The sequence below is a fragment of the Anser brachyrhynchus genome (assembly GCF_964034855.1).
Source record: "Anser brachyrhynchus genome assembly, chromosome: 2".
In the NCBI taxonomy this organism is placed as follows: domain Eukaryota; kingdom Metazoa; phylum Chordata; class Aves; order Anseriformes; family Anatidae; genus Anser; species Anser brachyrhynchus.
The window spans coordinates 142,051,284-142,070,071 of NC_137695.1; the positions used below are offsets into that span (position 1 = coordinate 142,051,284).

The 18,788-nt window shown below is 35.0% G+C and overlaps 1 protein-coding gene across 18 annotated transcripts in view; it reads left to right on the top strand.

Moving 5' to 3' along the window:
* OXR1 (oxidation resistance 1) overlaps positions 1 to 18,788 on the top strand; it is a 273,119-nt gene that overhangs the window by 220,913 nt on the left and 33,418 nt on the right. For all 18 annotated transcript variants that reach the window (XR_013946361.1, XM_080579456.1, XM_080579472.1 and 15 more), the window contains 5 exons: positions 442 to 594; positions 7,133 to 7,317; positions 10,750 to 11,540; positions 14,919 to 15,087; positions 17,997 to 18,159. Coding sequence is in view for 17 of the 18 variants with exons in the window: in XM_080579456.1 (XP_080435582.1) it covers positions 442 to 594; positions 7,133 to 7,317; positions 10,750 to 11,540; positions 14,919 to 15,087; positions 17,997 to 18,159 (1,461 nt within the window). In the remaining variant the exon portion in view is untranslated. The remainder of the gene's footprint in view (positions 1 to 441; positions 595 to 7,132; positions 7,318 to 10,749; positions 11,541 to 14,918; positions 15,088 to 17,996; positions 18,160 to 18,788) is intronic.

Consider the following 18,788-nt stretch of genomic DNA (forward strand, 5'->3'; position numbering starts at 1 on the left):
TTGACCTTCAGAGGGCCCTTCCAACATACTGTGTAATATTATGGAAGGATAACAGAAGACTTAACAAGACTTTTATTTGTTGAAATTGGAAAATAATCCTTTGCATTAACTGCCACTTTCTCAAGTTTTGTATGTGAAAGCATATGAGATGATCTCCATATGTGAGTTCTGATGGTTATTTTGTTGTTTGTTCCCAGGTTGATTTTGAATACCCCTTCCCCCTTGTGTTTCTTACCATGTGCTAGTTAAGCTGTGCCTTATTAGTATTATATGTACAGTCAGATCAAAGTTGTTTTTTAAACTGCAGTGGATTTGGAATCTTATTTTTACATTTTCTTTCATTTCTGCAGCAAAAATTACACAACGGAAGATCTCAATATTGAAAAAGGTGGGCTGATAAGTTTTGGTTGTTTTTTTCTTTTTTTTAATATTCCCTTTTAGGATCCAGATGGAGTGCAACGGAAGGAGTCAGCTGCTTCACCAGCACATGCATGTGTTCGTCCTACAAGAGTGGTATCATCCACCTCCGAAGAGGAAGAAGCATTTACGGAGAAGTTTCTAAAAATTAACTGCAAGTACATCACCAGTGGCAAGGTACTTAACATTTGCATTTTTCATCTACTGTATGGAATGTAAAAAAAAAAAAAAAAAAAAAAAAAACCAAAATATATTTAAACCATAGACATGGACTTGAAGCCTTTTGCCAGTACATGTGTACTGGGAAAAGCAATGTGTTAGAAGTTAGTAACAAGCACTGGAAAAACTTGGTTTTGTTCTAAACTTTAGTTAGCTTGCTTCACATTTTTTATTCCTCCCCTAGGTGACTTTTTTAGGTTGATCTTAAACAAGGTTCTATTTCCAGGTTTTAAATGCTCTAGAACACCGATGTGAAGGAAATAAGAACTGTCAGCCTCAGTAGAAACTTTGCTATACAGGAGAACTTTAAGCAAGGGTTTAAATTTACAACATAGTAGTTATGTGCTATAGTTCCTTGTCAGAATAATATGGGAAGTGTTCACAGCATTTGTCTTTGGCTTGCATCTCTACAGACTATTTTCTAAAGCCTCAAGGAGAAAGCTGTTTCTGAAGTTATATAATCCAACGCAGTATCAAGCCCATATGGGGTGGGGAATGAATGCTAAACTGTTCAGATTTGAGTGTTGATTTCTGAAGCTTAGTGTGTTATTTAGCCTTTGTCATATGGTAGGAACATCCTCTGGTGTCTTGTCCTCTCTCCTTGATATACTTCCTGATGATGAAGGATGATGATTCTTCAAAGCTTTTCTGAAGAAAACTTAAGATTCATCTTCTTCTTAACACTCTAAGTGATTTTGAACCTCATTGTTAGTGTTTTATAGGGCAGAAATGTGAAGTAACAGACCGAAGTTCTTAAACTAAAACCTAGTGAAAGTCTATTTTTCAACATACTGAATTCCACATGTGAAAGGACTCAAGATAAAACTGTCACTTCTGTCCTTGAAAGACTGTTTATTCTGTATGTTTGGTGTAAGTTATTAGTCACTCCTGTGACTTGCTGCATAAGGACGCAGCAATTCTTTGATGTAGTGGTTGGAACCTGGAAGCATTAGCCCTGTTACAGTTGTCCTTAGACATTTAGGGTCACTGTTGGAGAAAAGGGTGTTGGACACAGTTAAAGCATTGTAAATATGCCACATCATGGTCAGACAAGAAGTCAATGTAGAGTAACTGACTGTTGCACTGCAGGGTTGCACCATCACTCACTGTTTATGGTATAGGTAGGCTTGCCCTTTCTAGCAGCCATACTTCTTGCTTTTTCCACAACAGGCTATGGAGGTTAAAATCTTTTCGGTATCTCTTTTGAAGACAATTATGCTGCTCTGGGTTTTGGTTCTTTTCACTGTTGGTTGGTAGGGGAAAAGGTATCTTAAACAGTCTACTTTATTGAAAGTGAAACTAATAAAAGAATTTTAAAATTAATTGTTCTTTATTATGCCTGCTAGTTTACTCGTCTTGTTTAGAAAAGTAGTAGCTAAAGGTGAATTAGCAATAGTGAGGCTTCAAAAACAAATCCCTGTCAAGTTGGGTACAAAAATCAGTGTTCATGAGGTAAAAAGGAGAATACTGACAAGGTTAAAGACTTCTGCAAGAAATGAAGAAAGAACTAACAAAATGATTATGTTAATGTTTCACAAATTCTGAATTATTTTTTGTTCTACTGTGTGTATTCAATAAAATAATGGAATAATTTAGAGGCAACTTCTGGACAAAAACTGCTTGATAGTAATCCTCTCAAACTTCTTTAAAAGTGTAGTTTACTGAACTGCCTAATCTTAATATTTGGGCTCATGTATGTCATAAAGTTTGGCTCTAATCCTCCCTTACCTTGCTTGTTCAGAATTGTATACCTCAGATATTGTTGAGGATTTAACCCCACTGCTTTCTGAGGCATAAGACTTTAATGGAATGAAGTTAAAAACTATTCAGATCTTAATATCTATGTACAGGTGCAATTTAATCCTCTTTATGTAAGCTTTTACTTACATGGATTACCTTTTTTCTGAACCAGTTTTAAGACTGAAGTGTTCTGTTTTTAACAACTTAGTGTCTCCAAATGGTTTTCAAAAAAAGCGGCTCACTGCTTCTTGAGGCTGTTAAAGCTGAACTTGACCTGAATATGAATTCATTTCATATCTTTAGTGTCTTTCCTACATACAAGAAACGTGACTTCAAGTGATATTTTTGAGTTTTGGTCAAATACCATACTTCGTATAATAGTATCAGACTGAACTACTGAATAGCTATATGCAGACTAATTTTCACTTCAGTTTGACAGTTTCATATCCTTTTCTACAATAACTAATTAGATGTATGGTCCAAAGGAGGCAAGCCACTGGTTATTTGGTCCCTTCCCCCCCCCCCCCCCCCCCCCCTTTTTTTTTTCCCCTGTAGGCCTAAAAAGCTAGGAGATTCAAGGAAATGGTGTGGCAGCATACAGGAGCTGTGTAGGAGCTCAGTGTGCCAACTATTGCCCAATCTTTGCTTATGCTGTTGCTCTGATTTGTTTATCTTTTTTGACACGTCATTGGTACAAATAATTTTTTGAAAATAATTGTCAAGTCTGATCTGAATAAAGTATTGTCTGAGCTGTTCATAAAAAGTTCAACAAATATTTGCCTTTGAAGGGACTTGTGCTCAAGTATGCAACAGAGTACTACCATAAGGGAAGCTAGGCTGTCACTCCCTGTGTTGGTATGGGTAGGTGAGGACGTAGGGAGGATTTTATGTAAGTGAGCCCTTACACTGTTCTTCAGTCTGAAGAATATATTAACACTGAAAATATTACAAGCAGCTTATTCAGGTCAGAGAGGGAGCTTTGGAACTTCCTTTACCCGCTCTAAAAGCAAGGAATCAAGATAATTATATGGGGCTTGAGTCTTGAGGCTATCATTCTTCATTGGTGACTTTAAAATAATGAAAGAGGTTAGATTATTGAAAGACAGACAAAAGATGGTAGGTTATTGGTTTTATCCCTACATCAGTGTTACCCATTTCTGGGCACTTTTGTAGAATAGCTGTGACTTGTTCTGTCATAGTACATAAATGTGTGAGTAACCAGAAAAGTCATTCCAGAACCTCAAATGAATGCATGGTACTAAAATGCTTAAGAATTCATCACTGACTTACAGCTGAGATGATAGTTCTGAGCTGTATGTATTGCAGGAATGCTGATACAGAAGTCTGTCTGATCCATTACAGCAAACTGACAAGGAAATAAAAGTTTCAGGTACTCTGAACAGGATGTGTCTTTTATCTATCTCTGTACAAAACTAGTATCCACTCTCAAAGGCAGGAGCTGCTTCAGCTTCCATCGTGCGGGAAGGACTAACATAGTACAATTCTTGACCAGTGGTTGATTAAATGCATGCTTACTCATGTATATTTTGTTCTGATACTGTCCGTTTTTCACACAGTAGCAGTTGATTTGCTCTCCATGCTGTGGAAACACAAACAGTTGAGTAATACATAATCCACAGGCTTCGAGGAAGCCTTTCTCCTTCAAACAAGCTTGAAGGCAGGAAAGACAAATTATTTCTTAGTCACAGATATAGCTGAAGTGGTAGTAACACTGGCAGGTTTGAAGGGTAAAAAGGTTACTGTTTATCTGGGTGTTACTTGAACTAGACCTAGGTACCTAGGCTAGCATTCAGTAACTGTTGGTAATAACAATGATGGAAGTATTAGTGATGTTTGTATTGTTAATAATCTCATTTCCAGCCCATAAATTTGGGGCAGCTATTATTTGCTAGAGAAGCACACTCTGAAGTGTTTGCATAGTAACTGTGGACCTTATCAAGTAACTTGAGCCAGAAATGTTGGCTTTATATATGGATAACAAAGAAATAGGTCATCTCTTCTTGAGGAGGTATTAAGCCAGTGTTTTCAAGATACTGGTATGTATTTTTCTACTGCTTTTTGTCATTTCAGGTGCTTGAGCAGCTTCTTAGTCGAGTATGCATAAAAGCCCTATAGCTTCAATGGTTTAATTCTCTATTTCTCCAAATATAGTAAACTTTAAATGGAAATACACATTCAGATTAATTTCTATACTGAGTATTTACCTATTGGGGTCAAGGGTTTCTTCTAAGACGAAGATAGATAGCAGCTGAAAAGCTTGCTTATGTGTTCAATTGAGGTTGCTGAGGCAGACTTTAGAATCTTCCATGCTTAACAACAACTGCCTGGTGTACAAGTTACGTTTTTTTTTGTTTGGTTGTTTGGTTGTTTGTTTTTCTACCAGAAAGATTGTCTGACTGTTCTATAAAGCTTCCACTTAAAGTAGAAGGTCTTTCAAACTTGTTTTTGTTATTTACTCAGTCTTGCACACTTCTTTGCCTGGACATTTGCATGCAGAAGATTAGCTATATACTGTTCCTCAGTGTTTGATGTGTCTGAACTAACTGGATGTGGTGTTTAGACACATTCCAATTTTGTCCTGGAAACAGACCTTTTTTTTTTTTAATCCTGAATATGATGACATTTCATTAGGATATTGACTTGCCAGACCAGTAGGAGCTGGGGTTGTGTGTTGGGGTGGTGGTAGTATTTTTCTGAACAGCTAAAGCAAAGCTGGAAGCAATATAATTGAAATTAGGAGAAGATATGAAACTTCCTTCATACACATTTTGTGACTCTAGTCTCCAGATCACTTAAAATGTTTCTGGACTTTCTTTGTTTTTGATGTACATATCCAATACAATCTTTTATTCTTCAACATAAGTAAGTGCCTTTCCCTATATCTTCAAAGAGTTTCTACAGTTATGTTGAGCCCTCTTATTTTCATACATACTGTTATCATAATGATGTACTCTGTTGTTAAAAATGGCTATGGCCTTGGCTTCTGTAGGTCAGAACTGGAGAATATTAGTAAAATTCAATAATGTTGCTTTTTGCTTTGCATATTTAATTTATAGAGGCCATATTTGTTTAAAGAGAAGCAATTGTTCTTATGAGTACACTCACTGATTTTTGTAGTCATACTAGATTTTTTTCTAGACTACAGTGAAGAGAACCAAATTCAAAAGGATGACTGTCAACAAAAGTTGGGAATTCCTTTTTGCACCCTGAAAGCCTACTTCCAGAATCCACACATTTTGTGAGGAAATATTAATGACTGTTTCAGTGCCTTAAACATCTTGGAATTATGTAAATATGTTCTGACTTCTGAAGTCCTTAGGATGTTCTTTGTACTCTGGCTAGTGTAAAACCTGACTAAGCACTGAACTACTCAGGACTTACATGTGGGCACTTGAGCTGCTTTTGAGACTGTTTCCTTTTTTCATAATGGTGATATCATTGGTCATTGCTGTAGGCTTTAATTCTTCTTTTGGCTCATTTTTTAGTAGTCTATAATTTTCTGCTCAATATAAGGCATCTTTGTATTTCTGCTATGAAGATCATCAGTCATCAGAGAGCTTGGGGACAAATTTCTGTCGATGGAAAGGAAGGTAGTTCTATTTTATGCTGTGCTGGTATGTGTTCTTAAAACTGCAGAGCAACAATTCTTCTCCAATCTAGTATGCAGTGTTATTGGTCAATGTGAACAACTTAACAGGAGTTTAATAAATACCGAGTTCAATGATAAGTTTCAGCAGCATATGAAGCATTTTTTTTTGTGGTTTTGCACAAAAGTTTTCAGTGTGCTCTTAAATTTGTAAAGCTTTTAGGATTCACGATATATAACTGAAGGATCACTGTGATCCTTCTTCAGGCTGTATTTCTTCCAGTTCATAGATTAAGCTTAAACTCTATTAATCTGACAGTTTAATGAATTCCCTTAGTGAGCAGCTGTAGTGTTGGTGGTTGCACGTCTAACTTGGGTGGGGAGTTCAGAGAATCCTACCACTTATGTTAACTTTTAAAGCTTTTCAACGTTAAAAGTTTAAAATCTACTTGTATTCATGTCCTGTGGCAATATCATTTGTGATAAAACTCATCTAAAGGTGCATCTTAGTGCAGCTGTATCTTTTTTAAAAGAAAATCTTTCTAGAATGAAACGAGACTACAAATATTAAACACTTGTCCAATCAATCAACTGGTCAATTCAGTTGGAATGAGTTGTATTGGATACTGCTGTCACTTCTGTGTGAGAAAATGGAGACAAATTTCTGCTTATGAGACTTTTTTTCTTGAAGAGACAAAAATAAGAAGAGTTAAGAGTTAGGTTTTATGAAAAAAAATGCTTGAAGCTTCCTACAAAAATAGCAAAAAGCCCTATGGTTGTCTAGAAAAGATAAATCTTTATCTCAGTGGAGCCTCCTAACATATTCAGTAGGTTGCAAGCAATTTTTTTTCTCCTTAACCTAATTATTAGATAGTTGTTAAGAATGAATAGGGACAAAACTGGTTGGCTTTTTTTTTGTTGTTAAGAAGTAGGGTGTCATTAATTTTCTTCCCCACAAAAGTGTTGTGTTTCCAGGTAACTGCGAGAAATCAAATTATATAAAGTTTCTTAAAGATAAAAAAAAAAAACAAAACAAAACAGAAAAAAATTAAAAAAAAAATTAGAAAACACTTTTTTCCCCTATGAAAAAGTGAATAAGCTGAAATATGAAGGAGAAAATTTACCACTTGTTTTTCCCTCTCATTTTAGGGTACAGTCAATGGTGTGCTGCTAGTGACGCCAAATAATATAATGTTTGATCCTCATAAAATGGATCCTCTGGTCCAAGAGAACGGCTGTGAAGAGTATGGCATCATGTGTCCCATGGAAGAAGTGATGTCAGCTGCTTTGTATAAGGAAATTGTGGACAGCAAAATTAAGGATTCATTAAGCATGTAAGATAGAATAGTATTTATAAAGCTTTGAGTAAATATACGCAGCCATATGGCTGACCACGCAAAACTAGCACAAATGCATTTTTTTCCTGTTTTCCTTTCTAACAACATCCAAGATTGGCTTGGAGAAAACATGGAGAAAGCTCTCTTTGTTTTAAGCACTCACATTCATTAATACTTCGTAGAATATCTCCTCTTCTATATACGTGTATTTTCCTCTTATAGTCTCTTAAAAAAAAAAAAAAGTAAAAAGGGGGGTAGGGTACCATAGCACTTCCTCTGCCACTTTTCCACCATGTCACAGAGAAACCTGAATCTTTGAAAATGTGGAAACCGTACAACATAATAAAGCTCAGCTTAAACAGCTTTAGGTAAAAACGTTGTGTACCACTTCCTACTTGCTTCTCAAACTGGCTTCTTATACCTTCTTTTTGTTCTGCTAAAAAGTTTTAAGACTAATTTTTTGAAGTTTGTGTATATTTTTATGGCATTAGGAGTATACTTTTTTCCTTTTTGGCTAGGAGAAAAACTGTGTTCCCAACCCTTTGAATCCAGAATTGTTTAAAATGAATAGAATGGTTGATGACCCTTAGTTGCCGGTGCTTTTTGTGGTAGGCATTTAAAACTGGCTTTAAACAGTAGTATGAAAAAAAAAAAAAAACACTTTGTTCCATTCTTTTTCCTAATTTTATCTGATCCTCAGAAATAGTATGCATTCTAATACTAAAACAAAACAGATTTTAAAAAATAGTAAAATAGAGATCATCCCACATTTACCTGTCACTGTCCATAAAGCATAAACATTTGAAGACTACCATAATCATCTAACTGCAGGGAAGTATACTCCTTTAACCAAAGTGTTTTCCTAGGTAGAGCTGTGTATATATGTGAGTAAAGCTGTTTGCCTGATGTATAACTTTTTCTAAATTTGCAACCATCTTCTGTTAAGGAGGTGATAGTTGTGCTGTGCTGAGGCCTAAGGTATGAAGCTATTCAGTCATTATGAAAAATGCTCTTTTAAACTTCTTACAGGTAGCATGCCATCATATTTCTTGATAATCGTGAATAATTTGACACCAAGAAGAAATAACTCTTACACCTCTTTTTTTAAGTGCAGATTCAGCAGAGACCTACTAACAGACTGGCATATTGATGTGGCCTTGTTTGCTGCCTTAAGTCATGTGTTTCCTGAAAGTAACTAATGTATATCTTTCTACGTTAGTACTTTTGGGGGTTTTGATGTACAATGATGCCTTTGGTTTGATTTCTGGGAGTTTAAAAACTCTGTCTGGAAAACAGTCATATAATTTTCATAATTTCATTACCTACACTAGGAACTACAAGGAATTTTTTTTAATCTACCTTTTTCAATCATAATATTGCAGTTGCAAAACCAGTCTTTCCCAGCATGTTTAGCATTTTAATGATTCAACTTTGACTTACAAATTTATCTTCAATATTCTATAGATTTTTGTGCCTTTATAGCACATGCATTTTATTGTTTTTGTCTCTAATAAATGCATATGGAATGAAAACATGCCTGATAAACAAAGGTCATACAGCATTTGAAGTCTTGGATGTCTGGTTTGATTCATCTTTCTTGTCAACTTCTATAAACTATTAAACAGAACACTAACTTTTAGCATTTTCTTCAGTCCTGGCACTTTTATGCTTCAAAATCTGAGGCATGCATGTTTGTGAACTTTCAGTGAAACAAAATTCAAATTTCTGAAGTCTGTAATCAAAACTCCAACAGGTACAGCTAAATCTGATAAGACCTTCCGTGTGTCTTGAAGTATTTGAGACTTAATGTGTTTTCCATTATTTTTTTCCAAATATTTCACTGCTATGGTTAACTCTTTCATCTCACAATTTTACCAACCATAAAACCTGTTTAAATTTGGAAAAACAACATTAATACTGAAAGTAATCTTATTGGCATAATGGAAACATATCACAAAACTGATGCGTTCTTTCATCACTAAAACTGCAATGTCATGTTGGATGCTCTTTTATACAAACCACAATCCATACTGAAATTTTACATTTTCAGACGTATTTTCCCATTTTTTCTCAGATATCATGTACCTTAGGTTGTGCTTGTCCAAGAGCACCTATTATCAGTGTAGTCTTGAAAAAATTAAGGAAACACCCTAATCTAGTAAGTGATGAATCCTAAACTCTATTCCACAGTCTTCGTAAGCAAAATTACTGCACTAGCACAATCTTAGCATCAACCTCATGATGAAATTTGAGTAAGAGGATGTATGTTTTGCAAACATACTGAGTTTTAATGATGTCTCAGTGATGTTAGTAACTGGATAAAAAGTTTTGCAGAAATGCAGAGTGGAATTATCCTTTTTCAGTATGGGAGATTAAGGTACAAGCTTCTTAAAAGTTTTTGATACTAGGTAATAGAAGTTCTCTTGTGGTAGCTAGAGTCGGCGTTTTAGAACTCTAGTCAAAAGTAAGCTTAAACATGAGAAACTGCTTATTCAGGTTGTACACCGATAAATTTCTTTGAAAACACTGGTACAAGTCTGAGTCATATTGATATAGTTAAGTATGTTCACAGCCACCTCAAATTCTACGAGTTTCAGAAAATGGTTAGCTTATTTCTGAAGGCAGGTTTTGAACAATGTAATTTCCCTCATGGAGGAAGCAAGTTCTTCTTTTATGCTTGCTTTTATTTTTTCATATGTTATTTATCAACATTTGATGTCTGTTCTTTCAAATGTTGTATTGTACCAAGTAGTTTTTTACCAAGATTTTTTTAGCTTAACAGTGGTAAAAAGTTAGGTACCTGACTGGTGAGCACACTAATCACTGTTGGGTATTTTCCAGAATAGTAAGATCTTGATACAAATCTACCTTTATGGTTCCTATTGTTCTGTATTATCTTACTTAGACAGGATTAGAGCAGGTGATTTAACACTGATATTTTACCAGCGAGCTAGATGTCAGCTTCATAATAAATGGGACAGATCTGTGAAATTATCCTGGCCTCTGTGGTAGACAAAGCTTAAAAGATTGTGGAGAACTTCGGCCATTAGATATTAGGGTTGTTTATAGCTCTTTTTTTTCTTGTATTTTTTTAGTTTAGTTTATACTTTAAGCATCTCAAATAGATTTGCTAGTTTCATAAGAATTTCTGCTTGCAAAAGTAATGTGAATATGGGAAGTCACGTCTATGTCATATGGGCAAAAGGTATGCTGTAAGTTTACTGCTACAGAGATATGTTATGTAAACATATTGATGCTTGTTTCTCATTGCTGATACTTTACAGGATTAAGAGGGATGGGGTGGTCATGGGAGGAGTTTATTTTTAAGACTAAAAGAAGTAATTTTTTTTTTAGCATTAAACTTACTAAAGAAAAAGGCTCTGCAATAAAAGGTACCTGCTATTGTAATTACTCTTATTTGCTCAACAGAGACATAGAACAGCTGTCTGTAAGGGAACTTGGCCATTCCAAGAAAGCTGCAAAGAGCAATACAGATGAAATGGATTCAAGGATTCGGGATACAGGCAATGACAGTGCTAGCACTGCCCCAAGGAGTACGGAGGAGTCTCTTTCAGAAGACGTGTTCACAGAATCAGAACTCTCTCCAATACGTGAGGAACTTGTTTCCTCGGATGAGCTTCGACAAGGCAAATCTTCTGGAGCATCATCAGAATCTGTCCAAACAATAAACCAAACAAGTGCAGAATGTTTAACAATAATTTCGGACTCGAAAGAAGCTGACAGTGACTTAAAACTCAGTGCTGAAATGGTTGTAAATGTTAAACAGTTTAGTACCCACAGTTTAGGTTCAGAAAGCACAGAGATAGCTGTAAAGGGGGGACAAGAATCTAGTGACAATACTGGGAATGTTCTCCAGCAGTTGAGGCAAGACCCACATGGTAGCAAAGAACAGAACAAAGAGGCAAAAATGGACCAAGATCAAGATTCTACACAAGCAAAAGAGCCAGAAATAGAGAGTAAGACAGAAGAAAGTCCACATTGTGAAGATACCACAGACTCTCCAAAGAAAGAGACTACTAGCAAAGGAAAAGTAGTGAAAGAGCGAACTCAAGACTCTGAAACAGAAGTTGAGGAACTTCGCAAACTCTGGAAGACCCATACTATGCAACAAACCAAACAACAAAGAGAAAACATGCAGCAGGATTCACAAAAAGAAATCAGTCAGAAACCTGTGACTGCAGGAGACGGGCAATCAGAAGGTGAGTCAGTATTTAGAGGTAGTGTTAGCCTCCAGACTTGCAATGCATTTCCCTTCAGCTCTTGAGAATTTTCTGTTTTCTGCTCTGCAGAACACATCCTCATGTATTGCTTATTTCTCACTGCCTTGAGGATATACCTAAGCTATACTTATTTAAACCGGTGGGAAAATTTTGCTCAGGAAATTGAAAACATAAATACCTTTGTGACTGATACTTTTCCTCACTGAAATTGTTTATGATCATATTAAAATATGCAGTATATTTGTAGGGGACACTTCAATGAACCTGTATGATTAGATTCTTGATACATTGGTCTCTGTAGAGCTCAAAATCAAATGTGTTCCTTAGCAGTCAGCTAACTCTTGCTTGAATTTTGGTCCTGTGTACACCTGTGTATGAATGAATTTTCAGGGAATGAATTTAATCTCATGACATGTATACCTTGTGGTTAAGGTTCATGATGTGAGCAGCAAACATTGGAGGCTTAATATAACACTGAGACTTAAACTGGTTTTCAGAACATTCACTTGCATCTTGTAATACTTTCATGCTGACCAGATCAAGACTGAACATATGAAAAGTACTTCTCAGGGCAAATAAGAGCTAGATGGTAAAACTAATGCTATGAATGTGGGGAATAAGTAAACTTAAAAAGGAGTATCCTTACTCCTCTGTAAGGTCAGGCCCTAGGATTTTTAGTTAGAAGCTATCTTGAAAGTCTGAAGTTATTCAATTTGTGTATTTAAAAAAAAAAGTCTTATTTAAATAGCTTAGATGTTTCTGTGTGTATTTTGTCTTGCTGTTCAAAAACTTGTTAGGTCACTTTCTGATACTCTACCATCTTACTAATGGAGATAAACTAGGTATTTTAATTGTGCAGTATTTGGAGGGGGCTATGAAGAAAACCTAACTTTAATGCCTGTCACATACTAATAGAATATACTTGAAATGCATTTGATGGTTGCACTGTTTTCTTTTAGTAAGTGGAAGATGAGGTTGTATTGAATAAAAATACATTCTTTAGCAGAAGTTGTTACATTTGAGGTTCTGAAATGATTCAGATTTTTTTCTTTCTTCTCCAGTTAAGAAGTAGCTGAATTTCAAAATTTAGAACAGGCTAATAGTTGCATCATTCTGTGAGAAGTTTGGCTTTTGCATCTTAAATATTTAAGACAATCCTCTGGCAAAGATGTCAGTTGACATTAGCTGCTCTCCATGACTTTAAAAAAATAATAATAATGCAAGCACAAGTATTCTCTGCCGCTGTAGCTGTTGAATGTTACCTGTAATTCAGCTATATTGGGTACTTAAGTTTTTCTTGTTTCCTTAAAGATTCTCATTTAGTAATACTAAGCTTTCTCCATGCAAGATGAACTGTACAGTCACAGAGTACACACACACACACACACACACACACACACACATATATATAAAAATCAGTGTCTCACTCAGAGGGATACAAGCTAGAAGTTTACTTTTTTGGAGACTTGTGCTAATGGCTGCACTTAAAATAGTACATTTCTTACTAGCATTTGAGTTGTATTACTAAATTTTGCTGATTTTATTTGCACTCATGAATATTTCAGTCCAGACAGATTAGATGAAACATATACTGGCTTCATCTGTAGGTAAATTTAAATAGAGTCAAGGTAAAAGCATAGATCTGTTCCTTGACTCCTGAAGATCACCAAAGACTACATTTAAGACAGGTCTGTTAGGAATAGATCACATGTCATTGGAAGACTGAGATGCTATAAAAACTTTTATGTCCTGTCTATTGTATTCATTAGAAGTGTCTGTTTGCCACTTAGCTGGATATTGGTAGAAAGGAAACAAAGCATAAGAGCTGATTAACCACTACTAGAACCTTATTTTTCTGATTTTATTTATTTATTTTTGTATTAAATAAAAAAATATGAGAATACACCAAAAAAAAAGGAGAATTGCAAATAGTCCTTTCGACATTTTCGTGTAGAGATAGATTGTTTATTTTGTTTCTCTCTGCTAGATGAATTTAAATCTTACTGGTTTTTCTAATATTCTAAGGGACTATATATATATATATATATATATATATATATATATAAAGATTTGGGAGTAGCCCCAAATCTTAGGGCTCTACATCAGATGCAGCAGTTTAAAACTTCTAAAGGACCAAAATACAAATGTCAGATTATTTTGAATTTCTTCTCTTAAGCTGCCAGAAAGTTCACATGCCAGTCCTATGAAACAGTGGGGTTTTGTTTGTTGTCTTTTTTAAATCTGACAATTTATCTTACAGTTTATAGGCTTATAAAATATTTGTGGATCACATGTACTATAACTATTCTACCATACCATATACTGCAGGTATAATCCTAAAATATAACTGTAACCTAAGTACCCATTTAGATACTTACTGGAAACAAACAAACAACAAAAAAAAAAAAACATGGCACAATACAATTCTAAACTTTGTGTTGAAAACTAGACTCAAAGCATACAGTAGCGATATTAATAGATGAAAAAGATGATATCTGTGCTCATTGTATTGGTAATCTGCATGGTCACACTGATGGTGAACTTCAGCTGTAAGTGACAGATGAGTCTCCTAGAAAACTGAAGCATGTCTGTACGTACCTTTAACACCAGAGACAGGCTAAATCCTTTGTGATCATCAGAACTCTGAAAACTTGCATTTTCCTTCCTGCTTTAAAAAGTCACTTGTGGCTGTAGCTCATGTTCTAGGATTTGAGCAATTAATCTGGCAAAGAAATAATTCTGAGAAGGCTTCTTCCTTAACCCTGTGCTGACTTGACAATCCAGACCTTGAGGGTAATCATTTAATTTTGCTTGTTCAATTAAATGTAGTACTGGCAGGAAAAGCCCCATACTGCAACATCTGGTATACTTTATCATGAAGTGGTGTTCATACCTTTGAAGTGTTTGAAATAACTAACAAATTAAAACTTATCTTAGTTGTCTATTAGCAGTACTGGAAATTTTCTTCTTTAAAGGAAAAGTAATTACTGAGCAGCTTTTACATATGTGAAGTACTTATTTAAGTGTATTTTACATTGTGTGGAGGCTTTTTAAGTGTGGTGTCTGAATCAACGTTGAGGGATGCGCATTGAGAATATCTTTTGAAAGCCTTTCAAGCGTGGCTGAAGGATTACTATAATGTGAACTGGGGTTGGAAGCAGAAAATTTTGGCACAACATATTTGAATATTAAGTTAATTCTGCAAATATAACTTAGCACAACCTTTTTTATGTGTTTAACTGACCTTACGTTACCCACTTATACATTCTGTCTAGTTATTCCCTATTACAAAAGTGGTCAATCATTCTGTTAAATCCTATTGTATGTTGTGGATAGCTTATTTTTCTTTACTAATAGGTTCTTCCCATATGAAAGAAAAACGAAGACATCGATCTCACAAGTTTTTGCTTCTCAAGGTTGGAAAACCTATGAGAAAAACATTTGTTTCGCAAGCAAGTGCATCAATGCAACAGTATGCTCAGAGAGATAAAAAACACGAGTACTGGTTTGCTGTTCCACAAGAAAGGTAAGAAAGGTAGACTGGAAGAAAAAAGGAAAGTTTCCTTTGTGGTTTTTAGGTTTCTCCCTACCCCATTCAAAATCTTTTGATGTCTGTCTATAAAGAAATACAGCCCAGGATATTGATGATTGGCTTGTATTTAACGTCTGAATACCTCATTACCATATTGAAGTTTTACTGAGTTACTTGCAGGTTCAGTCAATAGTCTCTCATTATTTGGGCTTTTGTAGCAAGTAAATAATCAAAGCTTCAAGTAAATGGGGTCTGATGAAGGAAGTGAGTTCTGTAGGAAAGGTGTTTTTTTTGTTTTTTTTTTTAATTGCCATTATTTGTGCTTCCCATTGCTTGGAAAAATATTTCTCTCTAGAGCTTTCAGTTAAAAAGAAGTAGCTGGGGTAATTCTGTTTTATCTTTATGGAACAAAAAATATTTTCCAGGAAGCAACTTAAACATATTTACTGGAAAAAATGTCAAAATTAGTTGCAGTGACATGAGATGTCCACTCTCGCTAGTACAGTCTTGCATTTCTTAAATGATCTTTGCTACTAGTAAACTGTGACTTATTTTCAACTTGAAAATGTGATTTTTTTTCCTAAGGTGTTGGAGTTTATTATGACAGAAAAGATTAAAAACAAACTAAAAAGCAACCCAAACAAAAAGCAATTATCAGATGTCATCTTGTATAAATACCTACACACAATGATGAAGTTACTTTTCCATCTTTTCTTTTGAGCTGAATGGCATAGAATGTCCAGTTGGGGCACTGCAGTTGAGGACAGATATCGATCAATTGGAGAGAGTCCAGAGGAAAGCAGCAAGACTAATTAATGCCTAGAAAGTGTAACATATAAGGAAAATTAGAAGTAAGTGGGGTTCTTTAATCTAAAGGAGAAAAGATTGATTACAAACACAAAAATCATTTCATACTTAAAAGTTGGCTGCAACGAGAAAGGCAGTAGTCTTTCTTCATGTCCACTGTGAATGGAGACATGTAACACACTCAAATGATGTCAAAATACTTGAGTTTTTCAGCAGAGAGAACTGAGTCTATGATAGCATATCACTAATCTGGTTTTAAAATCACCCTCACTACCCTCAAGTGGTATAGATTTTTTTTCCATTTCTTGAGAGCTGGTAAAAATGTATCTTTGGTTTATCTTCTAATGTAACAGTGCAAGTACTTACCTTCAGCAGAAAGCAGAGTTTATCACTTATTTCAGAAGTAGTAGTTCTTAGCTCACAGTCTCTGATCTCCTTTGTAATGACTCCACCCATACATGGTTTCTCTCTCTAACTGCATGGCACGTCAGTGATGTATTTTTTATCCATCCAGTGTGTACAATGTACACTAAAAGGTTGCATGTGGTGGGCGTTTTTTTCTTAATTGTGTTTAACTTGCGTAGTGCTACTCTGCGTAGGTCAAAATATTTAGTGTCAAGATAGGTGAAAGAAAACTAGTGATAAGAAAGAATGCAGGATTGCGAGATAACTACTTTTCTATTTCACTGTTCGTAATCTCAAGTAAGCCTATCAGGGAAGGAATGTCCTGGAATTTCTTAAAGATATATATATTTTTTTACTTTTTTTAACTGCTGTAACTGTTAATTTAAAGCTGTTTCAATAGCAGAAGTCTTTGTTTTCATTTTTTATTTTTCCTACTTCTTGTAGGACTTTTGAAATGGATACGTCAGTGCATGAGGAATCTGAATCTTCTCTGACTTTGTCATAGAATTTATTAAGCCTTATGCATCTGAAATGTTTTCTCTTTTACTGTCAGAGAACAATTTGTCTTTTTCCTTTTATCAGTGTTATCTGGAAACCTTAGTTTTAACAAGAGAGCTGACTTTGAATAACTGACCATGTTCAGAGGCTTTTAATACGTACCCATGCTACATCCTTTTAGACAGATGCACAGGCAAATTATAGCTGCATTTTTTGAGGCTTTGCTGCCATGTATCTGTTGCTATTCTTCCAGTTTAGATTTATAGGTATTTAGTAAGAAAGGAGGGGGAAAAAGTCCAAATATTTATCTTTGTGCTAATCCAGTGTGCAGACTAACTGTAACAAATATCTCTGAAGAGAGACATGGGAATATCCAAACTCGAGAATTTTGTGTCACTAGTCACTTAGCTCTAGATCTGTCTCTTTCATGATGAGATAAGTGCAATGAATCCAGTAGTTCTTTTTTTAAATGCTCTGTCTATGTCCATTTGGGAAATAATTAAGCAACGTAGACTGATACCTCTTAGGGTTGTAAAGAACTTTGTTTTGGGAATTTGGGCATTTGTTTTTCCAAACTGGAAAACTGTACTATTTGTGGCAGATAACTTAAAAGGAGGTAACTTAAATGTTGGGTATTTGCTGCAGTACTACAGATCAGGTAGTGTGTAGCTTCATCTAGTTATGTATATGCACATTGTCAGCCTTACTTTCTCACCTATTCTCACAGATTCTCAGTCAATATGACTTTGGTTACATTTCTGGGAGTCTTAAGCTCTTCTTCAAGGGTAGAGAAAACAGACATACAGACTTCTTTTAAAATCCTGTTTGTGTTTATATTTCATGTACTTTTAAAATAATTAAAAACAATCTTAAAACTTTAGTTTGGAAGTTATTTCCTTTGGAATACTCTGTTTCCAATTGGATGGTAATGGTTGGAAGGTCTGTGCTCTTATATGAGAACACAGTCATTTGCCAGTTTTTCCTCCAGTGTGAGCTTCATATAATTAAAATAAAAAGCAAAGCCCCCCACACTATTATAATGGCTAGCTTTTTTTCAAATGTATTTCTAATATCTAATAAAATGTGAAACTTTAAGTATTTTTATTTTAACCTCAGGTATTTCATAGTTATTTGATATGGCCCAAATGTTTACCATGTTTTCTCTTCTCTGTATCATTACTTCACTTCTCTAGGACAGATCACTTGTATGTCTTCTTTATCCAGTGGAGTCCGGAGCTATATGCAGAGGATACTGGGGAGTCTCTTCGAGAGCCTGGATTTATAGTGGTAAAAAAGAAGGAAGAGCCTGAAACTAGTGAAGAATCTACTACTGAAGATGCTGCTAAAGAGTGGGAGGTAAGGAAGAACGGTGTCACTCTTAATATTTTCATAGGAATATTATTAAGACTAGTGCTAAATATTTTCTCAATAAGAAGAACAAAGTTTGGTGGTCTTACTATAATCATGGTTGCTTAATTTATGCCATCCTGATGCTTTGCTGTAACCTCAGTTCAGGCAACATTTCACAATTAGAAGTTCATTTTGTTTGGAGCAAATTGTAAGTTAAAACTCAACTTGAATATGAGTAAAGCAGAGAAGCTTAACTTTGAAGCAGACAATTTTCATTCAAGAAACTCTGATTTTCTATCATGCCCGTGTCTATAATGTTGAATATTCATTGGTAAGTCTCAAAACGGGGATGAGAAAAAAAAGGAGGAAAAATAATCTATTAATGAAATAGTTTTTCTAATAATCCTATAAATAACTTCTCAATTATAATATTTTCATACATAAGTTTGCTATTGCATGGATTTTAGTAATACACTGCAACTGAAACTATCTTTTTATTTTTTATGATGAACACCTTACTCTCATGTGAATCTGTGTCCACTGTGTTTCTATGGACACATCTTTACATGTCTGTGGTTTTGTTTTTTAGTGTGCATACAGTTAAAACCTTGTAGTCTTGTGCATTCAAGTGTCAG